A 14,254-nucleotide genomic window follows, 5' to 3' on the forward strand; every position below is an offset into this window, starting at 1 on the left:
TCAAACCTACTATAACCTTAGAAAGTTGATATTGTTTCATCAGTAGTTTGAGGAAGAATGAGAGACAGTGAAGAGCTGGAGAATTAAGAGACTTGCCCAGGATTCCACAGCAGGTTTCTAAGAAGGGGGTTCAAACCCCATGTCTTTACTCTTCATCATCACTAAATGAATGACTGAATGTCCATCACTCATGACGTACAGCTGTGTAATCTAGCTTCAGGATGTTGACTGAAGATCTCACGGCTTTCCCCAACAAATTTTGAAATCTCTAAAATTTCCTTTCCAGTCCTGACACGAAGTCCCATGTGTGGGTTTCCCTCCCACAACCACAGTTCAACCCTCCCCCACCCAGTGCCCCCTTGGTTCGGATGCCAGTTGCAAGTCCCAAGTGGTTACCTGTGCTTCTGACAAACTGCCTACAGATGGGATGTTCCAAAGACACCCTCCTAGCGTTCAATTAATTTGCTGGAGCAGCTCATGGAACATAGAGAAACATTTTACCTCCTAGATTACCAGTTTATTATAAAAGTGTATAATTCGGTAACAGCCAGTTGGAAGAGATGCCTACAGCAAAGTATGGGGAAAGGCATTTCTTCCATGCCTTCTCCACGGGAGCCACTCTCCCCAAATCTCCACGTGTTCACCAACCTGGAAGCTCTCTGAACCCCATCCTTTTGGATTTTTATGGAGGCTTCATTACATAGGAGTGAGTGATTAAATCATTGGCCATTGGTGGGGCGCTTGGGTGGCTCAGTTGTTAAGCGTCTGCCTTCGGCTCAGGGTGTGATCCCGACGTTCTGGGATCAATCCCCGCATCAGGCTCCTCCCCTGGGAGCCTGCTTGTTCCTCTCCCATTCCCCCTGCTTGTGTTGTCTTTCTCTCCGTCAAATAAATAAATAAGATCTTTAAAAAAAAAATCATTGGCCATTGGTGATTGAACTCAATCTCCAGTCCCTTCCCCTCCTCTCCCCTCCCAGGAGATCAAGGGCAGGGGCAGGGCTTGGAGGGGGTGGGGCACAGAAAATTCCAACCCTCTAATCACAGGGTCGGCTCCCTGGAAGCAACCAGCTTCCATCCTTAGGTGACCTAGGGAGCTCCCCAACACCATCCATTAACATAACAAAACACACCTTCGTGGTTTTCATCACTTAGGAAATTCCAAGGGTTTTAGGAACTCTGTCCCAGGATTGGAGAACAAGACCAAATACATATTTCTTATTATAAATCACAATATCACACTTTCCAAGAATTCATCTAAAACATTGAGAATTGAGAAGTTAACCATTATTTAATCTAGCTTCTCATTCAATATAATAGACTTTCTTTGTTATCTAAGACATCTGATGAAGGTGGGGCGCCTGGGGGGCTCAGTGGGTTAAGCACCTGCCTTCGGCTCAGGTCATGGTCCTAGGGTCCTGGGATCGAGCCCCGCGTCAGGCTCCCTGCTCAGTGGGGAGCCTGCTTCTCCCTCTCCTTCTGCTTACCACTCCCCCTGCTTATGCGCTCTCCCTATCTCTGTCAAATAAATAAATAAAATCTTAAAAAAAAAAAAAGACATCTGATGAAGGGCATCTTGCTTAGGTTAAGCCCAACTCTGTCTCCCTGGATTATCCACCGATTGGGTTTTGTTTTCTAAAAGAGTAATTTGGCTTATCCTGGGACTGCCTTTCAAGTGCTATTAAATAAAACCCAAGTTTTAATAATACCTCCTCATTTTTGATCTTAGGGATTCACTTCTCACTCTGATTTTCAGTTTCTTTATCTACAGAATGGCAAGTCCTGCTTTGCTTATGTCATAGGGCTGTTTGGAAAGGGGAAAAAGAGAGCAATCATCTATTAAACATCTGCTCAGTTCCAGGGCTTTATACACCCTGAGCTATTAATACTCCTAGTCCTATAAGGCTGGTGGTATTTACCCATTTGAGCGAGGACAAAGCTGAGGCTAAGAAAAATTAAATATTTTGCCCAATTACTACACAGGTAGTAACAGAACTAGGATTTGAATGCAGGTTTGACTGGTGGCAAATCCCTGGGCTCATCCATTGTACTCGTTGGCCTGCTGTGAGCTGGTACTTAAGGAAGCACTTCATAAGTAAATTTCAATTATCCAAATTTTTCAAGTGCTCTTCTGGAGCTTTCTTTTCTCTGGGGGATACATTCTCAGTCTTTTGTTTTTAAAGATTTTATTTTTAAGTAATCTCTACACACAATGTGGGACTCGAACTTATAACCCCAAGATCAGGAGTTTCATGCTCTACCGTACTGAACCGGCCAGGCACCCCTGTTTTTAATTTGATGAGCTATCGTTTCTCTATCCCGTATCATTAGATTCCCCGTCCTCATGGGTTAGTATGTTTTTTTGGGGGGGGGGTTGTTTTTGGGTTTTTTGGAGAACAGGGGTAGTACTGACTGCATGTTTTTAACGTTCCATTTAAACTGTAGTAACCAGAATGGGAAGTCATGTTTTAATTTGGCCTGAGTTGGCAAACCCAGGTTGCACAATGCTTCTCCAGCGTATCACATTCATTTTCTTCTAGTTTCTTCGTCCAGACAAGCTAAAGCTTTGTTATCATCCTACCCAGTAGCCCTCAAGGGTCAGACATGCTGGAGCTTGGGTTTGAGATGAATGAGTCAGTGTTGAATCTGAGTCCAGCATCTTTAGAAATGTTGATAAGGAGGTCACAGAAGGGGGGGTACGGTTACAGAGCCTGGGACCACTTCACTTGCAAGGAAAAGGCACCAAAACCTAACTGTATTTTAGGACCTCTGAGGCCTAAGAAAGAAGATTGTCTGTGTTTAGTGGCTTGGAGGGGGATAGTCTCTTTTATCTACATAGTTGACTGTAAAATAAAATTTCCAAATGCTGAAGAGCATGAATGGAGCTAGTGTGATCGCAGTGAGCCCATCTGCTTATTCAGGACTTATTCTCATGTTGGCTAGTGGGCCCCTGAGCTAAATGTAGTGATAAGAATAAGAAAACAAGCAAAACACTGTTATTTTTTCAGATGTTGAAGCTTTTTAGGTTCTAAAAATATTACTTTTTACCACCTTGTTTTTCCACTTTTGGCCAAAACGAAATGAAAAGAGGTTTTCTATTTTGTACAGGAATGATTTTCTCTAGTAACATTTGTAAGAAAAAATTACGTGCGGTAACAGCCACCTAATATATTTGTATATTAAAATGTCATCTCAAATGATTTGTTGTGGGTGACATATGAATAGGGAGACTAAAAACGATGAGTTTTACTGACGTAACTGATAGAATGCTAAAACAAAGGTGGCTCCTTTTTGAATATCGCCGTTTCAAAGTGGCCTTTCCAGAGAGAGCTTTCTTAAGCTCCGCGTCTAAAGTAACATGCGAGGCACTCCTGCCACAAGGTTCAAGCTTCATGTCCTTCATTCGTGTTTCTATCATGCGTTTCCTTGTTTATATTTGCTTGTTGTCTGTCTCTCCTCCACTGGAGTGCAAACTGTAGGCCGTGTTTTGCATAGAAACCCCCAAGTATAGAACACTGCCTATACTAGGCACCCAGTATTTGTTGAATGAATGAATCCATTTTGATTTAATTTTTTTTTAAAGATTTTATTTATTCGACAGAGATAGAGACAGCCAGCGAGAGAGGGAACACGAGCAGGGGGAGCAGGAGAGGGAGAAGCAGGCTTCCCAGCAGAGCAGGGAGCCCGATGCGGGGCTCGATCCCAGCACCCTGGGATCACGCCCTGAGCCAAAGGCAGACGCTTCACGACTGAGCCACCCAGGTGCCCCATGAATCCATTTTGAAAACGTAAAGTTAACCACTTCTAGGCTAACCCGCCCATTTACGATCTTCCATTTTTGTTTTTGCTGTTGTTCCGTCTGTCGAGCTATTCTGTTTTTCTTTTCACTGTAGGTTGACTGATTTGTGGACATAATTGCAGGCACTCTGACTTACTGTAATATAGTGGAGAGCATTTATCAGACACTCGACAGAACAGGGTTTGCTGTGAGGTGTGTTATAACGAGGTTTGGCTAATAAAGTAATAGAGTTTGTGGGGTTTTAAAGAAATACGTTAGAGTGGATTTTTTTCCCCTTTTGGAAAAAATGACATCACTGACTTGTGTTTTCTTGAGTGGGGCAGAAAGAGGTGGGCTGCCAGGACTTGTTCCGAACTTTAGGTACCCAGAAGCAAGTATGTTGAGAAGGAGGACTGAGATCCATTGTTCTAGAAGCAACTGTTGTGTCCACCATCTGGGGTCGGAGGAGTGAGATCATGGGTAGAGCCCTTGTTTCAGCTGAAGACAAACCAAGTGCGGGCTGCCCAGTAGACACCATTGGATGCCTGTTAACGCGGTTAGGTTGAAGCATATGGTTCTAGCCGATGGCTGGGTGGCGAACTCAGTGCCAGCTACCCTGAGGGTGCTCATTAAATAGGGGTCATCTTAGCAATAACGCCGGGCCTCCAACCAGAATTGACACTTTCGTTTTGCGATCTGTATGGGGACAGCAGGAACCACGGCTGTAGCTGAGAGGGTTTGGCGCAAGATGTTAGGAAAATCATTTCCTTTCTTGTGTTTTGGGGGATGGGAACTGAAGGGGAACAGTGCATGTCTTTGTGCCCTGAGAATCGCACGTCCTTAGAAAACGTTTTGGCCTTGACGTGGTCATGAAATACGATTTTTTAAAAGGAAGAATTTATAGAAAACTCATGTTCCTGTTGAATAATTTTAAGATTGATTTGTTATTTATATATTTCTTTCTAGTTGTGGAGTTTTTTTCTTTTTACATTGTAAAAGAAATAGGTTCTGGCTATGAAATCCAAACTCTCACTGGGGACAATAAACTTCACCAAGTCACTTGCCATGACAAAATGGCTTATTAGTCCTAGTTAACACAACCCAGGAGTTGGTAAATATATTTTGATGCCCTTGTGAAGGGTTTACTTCTTGAGATAAGTCAAAAACACCTAAAATATTAAGGTGCAAATACTTCCATAGCAAATGTACTTACACATCAGAAATAAAAAACATGTAGGAGACCACGTATTGGCCTGTGGACTCAGTAAAAGAGCTGAAGATATTTTGTTTTATAGTCACATATTTTATGACAAATTTCTTTTATTTTGTACCCAATAGAAAAGCAAGTTTGGGATCTATTTACAAGTACTATACATTTACACATATTATACACAGTTAATGAATTTAAAGACAATGGGCAGAGAAACACAATATATATGGAAGAATATGCCACTGTACATGGTTTATTATCATGGTCCTTAGTGTTACTGAATTTTTACCGTAGTAATAAATACAGTTCTATATTTACACATCTTATAAAACATCTCATAAATGTATTTTTTTTCAATTCCAAGTTAAAACATCTGATCAAAATAAACATGCTTATATAAAAATAAATCTACCTAAGCGCCTTTTGGTTTGGTTGTCTTGAAGCTAATGCGGTATAATAGAAGTTACAAATTAACCCTTTGACCTTTAGTACGTAATAATTTTGTCTCTTAAAATACTTAACACATGTATTACATACGGAATAAGCAGAGAAGTCATGTTCCTGACATCAAGTGGGCTGGTCCAGAGACAACACAGCTAAAACCGAGCTAAATAAACAGGATATGTTACCAAGGCCCTGCTGAGTCCAAAGTGGTTTCAGACGTCGTTGCTAGAGCTACTAGAGAGAACGTGTGAGCAGTTATTACGCCAGGGGATTTCATTTATGTCGGTGTGCATTTGATCATTTCCTTAAGATGCACAGTAGTTTGACTCAACTGATAAAACCACCTGCAAAAAGTGTGCACTCACCTGAAAAAACAAACAAACAAACACACCCAAATCCTCCCAGGTTGCTCACCATCTTTTCTAGGTCTTTCCATCGCCGGCCATGGCCTTTTATTCTGAGTGCTGGACAACAAGGCGTTAACAAGGAATTAGACAAAGCCGACCTCACTTCCACATGATTGCCTGCATGGCAATTTAAGAATTTAAGTTTCCTTTCCTTTCAAAATATTTGTAGGCAGTTTTACTTCACCGAGGTGGAACCACCTCGTGCTGATACACACAATGTGGCATGTCTAAAAACGATGTAAATATGACCAAGAATGCCCTACGGTATCCATTCAGGAGGGGATTGGTGACCTGGAAGGATCCTTTGGGAGGAACGGCAAACAAAGACTAAAACATCCACATGGTCATTAAAATGAAATCCTACTGGTCACAGCCTCTGCTTAGTAATGTCGGCCATTTAAAACCCTATTTTCCAAACACCTCTAACCATCTTTTAAGGGGTTTTCAGGTTTAAAACCTCTTTTGTAAGCAAGTAGTTCTGCCCCTCTCCCCAAATAATTAGATGGGTGGGTTTAAAAAGAATTCAGTTGAAATCATGGAGAATCTTTTTTGAACATTTCAAATCTGCTTTTTAAAATCTGGGGATACCTAAATGGTGTGACTGATCTATCTCTTATATCTGAATGAATTATACCAGCAGCATTTAGACTTATTTTTCACTCTCCAGTATCAACAGGTTTTCAGCTTTTTCCGCACTGAGAGATACCAAAAACAAAGCTTCCACTCAGCTCTTTTTAGTTACTGCTCTGATGTACCCAATCTCATATTTTTGGGTTCTCACTGTTTGAAAACTTTTTCTCCCACAGGTTAATTAGAGACATGGGACAAACGCCACAGATGAAAGGTGACAGCTTTCGGTCACCGGGTAAGCCGGTGGTGGCACGGCACTGGAAGGCAGGTCGTAGGCGATGCTGGCACTGGTGAAGGTTACCAAGGCTTGGGTTGAGTCACAGGACTGCTTCTCGACATCGTCTGAGTTAATAGACATCAGGCTCGGGTTTCTCGATCTTGTCCAGAAGTGGGTTTGCTTTCCCAGGCTCCCCAGATCTTCCTTAAAATGGGGATTGAAGAGGATGTAGAGAAGGGGATTGAGGCACGCGGGAAGCGGGACAATCACCAGAAGGATAAACGTAATTACTTCAGGACTGATGAAGGTGAGGTTTAGTAAGGAGGAGAAGGACAAGAAGGCCACGGGGCAGTACAGGGTACAGTTGGTGAAGAGCAACAGAGCAATGTGTTTCACCATAGAACAGTCCCACATATTCTCCAGGTCTCCCTTTTCCAAACTGCAGCAGAGCTTGGTGTAGGCAATGGTCATCACCAGGAAGCACAGGGAGTTGAGCAAGACGAGCGCGACCATGTAGCCTGTGGTGCTGGGCTCGCCGAACGGCAGGGGCAGGCAGAGCGGGGAGGCGCTGAACTCACGGCCCCCCAGCAGCGGAACCGTGGCGATGGTCAAGGCCAGCACCGCGCAGAGCAGAATGATCGCTTTCAGACTGGAGAGAGGAGTTCTCCTTTCGAATCTTGCAGAGCATTTCGCAGAGAACCCACGCTCCAGGGCTGCCAGCGTAAGCAGGAAAACAGACGATTCCGAAGCAAAAATGGACAAAAACCCGACGACTTGACAACCGACCCCCTGCTCCCACCACGCCCCATGCTGTGCGAAGCTGCCGAAAGTGAAGGCGTCCACACCAGCCAGCACAGCGCTGGAGACCCCCATGAGCGTGTTCACTGCCGCTATTAACCCGATTAGCAGTTTTATGGAGGAAATGTACAGAGGGGCTCTGAACACGGTCAAGGTCACCAAGGCATTGCAAGTCAGCGCCAAAACGGCTATGGTCCACACTCCAATTCTGATCAGCCAGCTACCAAACAGGTACTCGCAGAGCTTGAAGGGGCCTAGAAGTCCGAGGAAGAAAAAGACTGGGTATCAAACTAGCGTTTACGACTCCTGCCACATTACCTTTTTGTTTCTCTCATTAGCACACAAACAGAGAGGCCAGTAACAGCCGGAGTGACACACGGCTCCCTGTGGCATGCTCTACTTTCTTGAACTACCGTGAAAACATGAACACCAGGTGCTCGTTCTGAAGCTAAACACAGAGAAACGGAGATGGGGAATGTCAATCACTGATTAAGGTCCCCCAAAGACAGCGGAGTTGGGGCCAGGTGAAAAGCCAGATCTCCTGGGCTTTTCATTGTATTTTTTTCAGAATGCTTCAAAAATGTTCTGGAAGCAGAGAAAGAGAATCCCAGGGAAATACTCCATAATATTAGAAAGGGAAGTATGGGTAGTAGAAGAGAGCATTTCGTGAAAATCTCATCCTAGGTTTATAATGACATTTGACGTTTGAGAACAAGAGAATCCAGTTGTGGAAAATAAAGTATCAACCCTTCCCAGCTGTTTTTTGTTTTTTGCAACTGGCCCATCCTGTTCCTGGGAATGGGCACTTACATGAAGTCAATATACAGTTTTTTACTTGCCTGTATAAACTATTATTTGCTTTAATCAAACAGCTATTTAGGAAAGACGAAATTTTAAAAAATAAATGATCCCATGAAGCAAGACTGCTGTATACCAGCTCAGGCTAGATTGCTGATATCACTTAAAAAATTGCCTATGCCAGGGGTGCCAGGGTGGCTCAGTCGTTAAGCGTCTGCCTTTGGCTCGGGGCGTGATCCCGGTGTTCTGGGATCGAGCCCCGCATCGGGCTCCTCCGCTGGGAGCCTGCTTCTTCCTCTCCCACTCCCCCTGTTTGTGTTCCCTCTCTCGCTGGCTGTCTCTCTGTCAAATAAATAAATAAAATCTTAAAAAAAAAAAGTTGCCTATGCCAGGTGTCTGGGTGGCTCAGTTGGTTAAGTGTCAGACTCTTGATTTTGGCTCAGGTCATGATCTCAGGGTTGTGAGATGGGGCCGAGAGTCATCAATGTCACTTAGCAGGGAGTCTGCTTGAGCTCTTTCCCTCCCCATCTGTTCCTCGAGGACCCCCCCCCCCCGCACGCAGCCTGTGCACGCTCCCCCCTCAAGTAAATAATAAATAAATAAGTAAAATCTTTAAAAAAATTGCATATGCTTCTAACTACATGATTGATTCTCTAATTTTCCAAGTCAAACCCTATCTATGAATGGGGACCAACTCTAGGGAATGGACATTTCTATTTCAAAGCTCCCCACGGGGAGGGATATAAGGGCCTCAAAGGCAGCACAGACTCTGCTTTGAAGCGTCGCCAATATGTCAGTGATGGCCTCAGAGTCAGCGGTGGGCGCTGCGCTGCTGGGACCCTTCTCACCTGGGGCAGGTGAGCACTGCGCCGAATGAAGGGCTTTCAGGTCTTCCTCAAAGTCCAGCAGGAAATCTTCAAGATCACGCTCATCTGCAGGAAGGAGAGGCCCTGGAATGATGGGTTCTGTCTCTCTTTCCTGGGGACCACAGCCCAGGACCACATCCTCGAGATATGAAAGGTCACAGAGGGAACTGAAGGCCAGATGGCCCACTTTTCCTGGGGCTCCGGCTTTCTGGAAATCTATCACAAAGCTGCCTTGGGGTGTCCTACTCGAGCTACTATGTGACGTAGTATTGCAGATGAACTGGGGGTGGGGGAGGGTAACCCCAGGCTCCGGGCCATAACACCTTAGCTCTCTCATTCTGTCCTTGTTCCCTGCAGCTCAGGAGGGCCCCAAACTGCACGACCTAAATTAGAGAGAGGCTGGGGGCCTCTCTTTATCCAATTTTCCAACGCTTAGATAGCTAGAGTGCAAAGGTTCTGGGCTGTGTTCTCCGAGCTCGAGAAGGAGAATCAGATGTAGTGTCTTCCCCGGGGAAATTCTGCTTCACAAAGGACAAATCAAGTTACTGCTCGGTGCTCAGTTTGGCAGCTATTTATGAAATCGGAGTTGTGTGATCTAACGTATAGAATCACTGCCCTGCAACATAAACTCCGTGAAGAGCTTTGTCTTTCTTGTCCATTGCGTTCCTCCTGGCACACAGTAGCACTCTTATTTTTTTTTTCCTGAGTGAATACATATAGTAGAAATTAGCATGGATGAAGCAGGAAACTAAGGGGAAAACATGAGCCAGATACATGCTGTGGCCTCAAAAAAAAAGCCAAGGGCTCAAAGATCAGCTCCTTAAACCAACGTGTGTGCATGAGGAGATGGTAAGGTAACACGCGGACAGACGAATCACACTTGCTCGGGAATCAACAAATCATTAGGGCCCAAAGGAGGAGAAGCCAGTCTGTTTAGACTCTGTGCGAACTTGCAAGGTTGGCAGGGAAAGGAAAGTGGGGGCCGCCAGGGCGCCTCCTCATTACCACAGGTGTGGTTTCAGGTGCATTGCTGTCTGCTGAAGTAAGGTCTTACTTCAAGGAAAGCCAGGGCTTTACAGACATTATCTCATTTCACCTTCCTGACAGATGCCTCTATGGGGGGTGGGAGGGGAGAATGTTTTAGAATTAGTTGGATGAGAAGTGGGATTCTTAAGCCCTTCTGCTGACATATGGAGGCATCTAAATGCCTATACTGTCTGTTCCTCTCAGGCCATGAGAAAAAAAATGGATTTTATCTTCTGGAGAAAACCACTCAGAAACATGTTTTAAAAAAAAGGTTTCCATAAGGATGAGGCCCTTTTAAAAGCGTATGGAAATATTAACATCAATATTAAGAATTCCCCCTGAGGGTAGTCTATGCTAAGGGGGGTCAAATTATAAACAAAAGTATGAAGAAATCGCTTACAGAAAAGATGAACTTTTAGAATGAATCCTAAGGGATATCTCTCTTTCTCTGGGAGTCTTGAAGTCTTCTCTGGGATGGACTGCCAGCTTGCTGGGGCTGGTTACACAGGGACTTGTCTGGAGTTAAATGACCTGTTTGATGACTTTTCAAGACCCTTCTAGATATAATTTCATCACTGCGACATAGCAGGTCTTACCTTGAACTTGAAACATTCCAGCATCTTTCTTATGAAGCTCATCTGTACTGCTGTTGTCCTCTTTATTCCATTGATTAGAAATTTTATAGACATTCTCACACACTCCAAATGCACAACACTGGTAGGCATAAGGCATTTCTATAACCCTTTAAATGAACAACACCAAGCAAAAAACACATCCTTAAAGACGCAGGTTGTTAAATATAGTGTTCGTCTTCTTTCACTCAGTAATTCTGTCTTTGGATCTTAGCCTTAATTAAGAAACTAAAATATTAACTGGGTATAAAGATGTTCATTACTGTGCTGTTTATAATAACAATGGACTTATTAAAAATCATTGCCATGAAATGTTGATAATTGCTGAGGCTGAGTGATGCATGTATTATATTATTTTCTCCACTTTGGTGCTTGAAAATTTCCATAATAAAGAAGTTAAAAAATGACTGCTAGGGAAATTTCAGCACCATTAAAAAGTGCTTATAGTCTGACATAATGTAATGAAAACATGACGTAGGTCTGTATATGTACTGTGGTTCTAACGATTAGAAATACATTGGAAACAAAATCTGCGAGGAAAAAAAATAAAAAGTTGTTTAGAGGGTATTTTTAGATTTTTACTCTCTTCTACTTTCCAAACTCTCTTTTGGGGTTATGGTTTTAAAAGTATGTAAAATGTACTGTGGTTTAAAAACTATGTATATATATGTATATATACACACACACACATATATATATATATGTAATAAGCATAACAGGTTTTAAGGAGCATTACTTCCTCAAAGAAATATAAATTTAGTACATTTTATTAGAACATATAACAAGCTAGATAAATTGAAAAACGTAAGCAGGACTACATAACGTTATCATGTTATTTCATTACGTTTCCTAGTTTATGTCCCATGGATCGATGTTTTTCAAACTCTTCCCATGAACGCTAGGATTCTGGGAAGCACCTTTGAGAAAGAAAGGAAATGTGATCAGGAAGATGCGGTCCCCCCTTCAGGGCTTGTCCTAACAATGCCCCAGGGGTGGGGGACTTGAGGGCATGAAACGCAATTCAAAAGAGTCCCATGACCTCATAAATTTCGAAAACTACTATAACACGTCTATTATTTCGCATGACCACAAATGTATCTTATTAGTTTTAATGAGAAACTCACTTGAGTTCTGGAAAGTTTTCAGATGATATCAAGCTCTGTAAGGCATGGTTTCCTGTTAATTTTAAGTGAGTTAAACCATGTAACCCCGTTACAGGAAAAGACGACAGGCGGTTGGAGGATAGGTCCCTGCAAAACATCAAACAACAATTGGCTTTTGGTCTGTTCAGCAGAAAGCATCGATGTTAAAAAAAAAAAAAAAACAAACCTAAAGATTATTAAACTGCTCCATAAGAACTTCTAAGCAGGGTCCATATCCTTCATGGTAAAAATACCCATTTTGTATAGCTCCTGAAAACTTTTCGATTTACAATCAGAATTGCCCGGGGAACGTGTTTTAGTCACATCCAAACTGTAATTTCTACGTTCAGCTTCATTTTGCCAGGTGGGGACATCAAAAATCAGTGGAAGGTGCTACATCTAATTTGAAAAGTGATGGTGAGTGGATTAAGTTGGGGGGGAGGGGAAGACGCGGGCACGTTTTATTCCCTTTCCTCCCGTGCACTCTGACCAGCAACTTCTCTCTCTGTTCGACAAGGGAGAAGGGAGAGGAAGGCATAAGAAGGGGGGAGGGGTTGCGGATAGGGGTGGGAAATGGGACAGGAAAGTTTTCTCTCAGTCAGGATGGCAAATGTGAACTGAAAACGCTTTGGAACTGAAATGACATCTTATTCCACCCCACCTGATTGCTCAGCGAAAATGGAAAATTTCACCTCAATAACCAGAACCAGCTGTCACCCTGATCTTCAATTACACACGTCAGGGCCACCGTGGCCTTGGCGGCGCGGGGTGGGGGGGTAGGGGGAGTGAGGGGCTCCTCTCCGGTCTGACTCAGCTCCAGTGCGGGGAGCACTAAGGCCTGGGCAGTCTGTGCTCAGGGGCCTCTTCGGCAAAACCGACATTTTTGATGAATTTAGGTGACCCCCCTCAATTATTTAAAACATGCCATAAGCAAGTCACGAAATACTCACAGCTTTCTTAGAGATGGCAAAGTGGAAAATGCATTGGGATGAATGATGGCAATTTTGTTCCAGGCTAAATTCCTATTTAAAAAAAAAAAAAAAGGCAAATGAGAGGATTATATATTTTTTAAAAAGTTGTGTGACGTTTTACCATATATATTACATTTTTCTGCCAGATTTTAACTTCCATTCAGGACAAAACAATGAGCTTATCAACTCAGCCCTTAGGTAAAGATATTACTATAAAATGACTGAAGAGGGAACTTTAAATCAACCTTGTTTTAAATCAATCAAGGAAAAATCATGCAGGTGGATATTTTAGATTTTACTCTCTGTTTGCTAGAAAGTAGACTGAAACAGGCTTGTGAAATTTTATGAGGGCGTTTCTGAGATGAGTGGGGGTGGAGGAGGTGTAAGAGACAGGACCTTCTGAGGGTCTTCCTCTGACAAATTCCAAGTGGATGAAATGACCTGAATGTTTAACAAAACTCAGCAACGCTTTCTGTACATTGTCAGGTATGTCAGGCTGCAAGAGAAACACTGAGAAGTATTAAAAAAAAAAAAAAAAAAGAATTTCCAGTAAAGGAGATGCACGTTTAAATTCTTAACTGCAAAATAAACCGAAAGGGGCTAATATGTTGGAAATAAAATCCTTTAATAATGAGGCAAACCTACAATTTATGGAGAAATAAAATTCACTACACACACACACACACACACACACACACACACACTGAAATGTAGATAATTCAGCAGGAATAAGAACTTCCACATTTCAAAAAAGGAACAGTGAACTTAAAATTTGTCTTTTTAAAATGCCTAATGAGTGTAGCGAAAGTGGAGACATCTGAGGAAATTGAAAGTGATCACAGTCAACTTTTCTCTGGCGTAGATGAGGGGTTTATTTATGATACTGGGCCTCCCGAGTTACCTTGGAGAAATGGTCTTCACAGAACACTCATATTCTCATCTGAAAGGCTCCCTAAACTGGATGAAACGGGAAGGCTTTCTATTTTGATCCACCGGGATTCCAGAACAGAAAGCAGTTTGGCTAGCAAGGGGAGGCCACGGCAGGGAAGGAGTGGGGAAGCTCCAAACGGGCTTGGGTGATTGAGTGAGGAGACTGTCTTCTCCTGAGCTGCTCCTAAAGTCTCTGTCCAGTGAGGGGAGCAGGTCCTACCCTCTGTCAAAGTCTCTGGTGGCTTTAAGGGGAACATGGGTGCCCCCGGTGAGCCTCACAGAGGGCAATATCAGGATTGGAGGCCAAGTCCTGCCATGGGGCTTTATAGCATTTTGACTGGATTTCGAGTAAATATGGGAGAATTTGTATGCTCAAAGGACTGTAATTCCTCTCCTATTTGTACACCC

General features: G+C 43.1%; 1 protein-coding gene across 1 annotated transcript in view; it reads right to left on the reverse strand.

The window, feature by feature from the left end:
• Positions 1-3,595: 3,595 nt before the first annotated feature.
• LGR5 (leucine rich repeat containing G protein-coupled receptor 5) overlaps positions 3,596-14,254 on the reverse strand; it is a 124,765-nt gene continuing 114,106 nt past the window's right edge. The window contains exons 14-18 of the mRNA XM_045789577.2: positions 12,896-12,967; positions 11,928-12,053; positions 10,768-10,913; positions 9,128-9,211; positions 3,596-7,735 (exon numbers count right to left, since the gene is read on the reverse strand). Coding sequence (XP_045645533.1) covers positions 6,648-7,735; positions 9,128-9,211; positions 10,768-10,913; positions 11,928-12,053; positions 12,896-12,967 — 1,516 coding nt within the window. The 3' untranslated portion in view covers positions 3,596-6,647. The remainder of the gene's footprint in view (positions 7,736-9,127; positions 9,212-10,767; positions 10,914-11,927; positions 12,054-12,895; positions 12,968-14,254) is intronic.

Source organism: Ursus americanus, chromosome 17 (genome assembly GCF_024610735.1).
Source record: "Ursus americanus isolate L20-20 chromosome 17, mUrsAme1.1.p, whole genome shotgun sequence".
Taxonomy (NCBI): Eukaryota; Metazoa; Chordata; class Mammalia; order Carnivora; family Ursidae; genus Ursus; species Ursus americanus.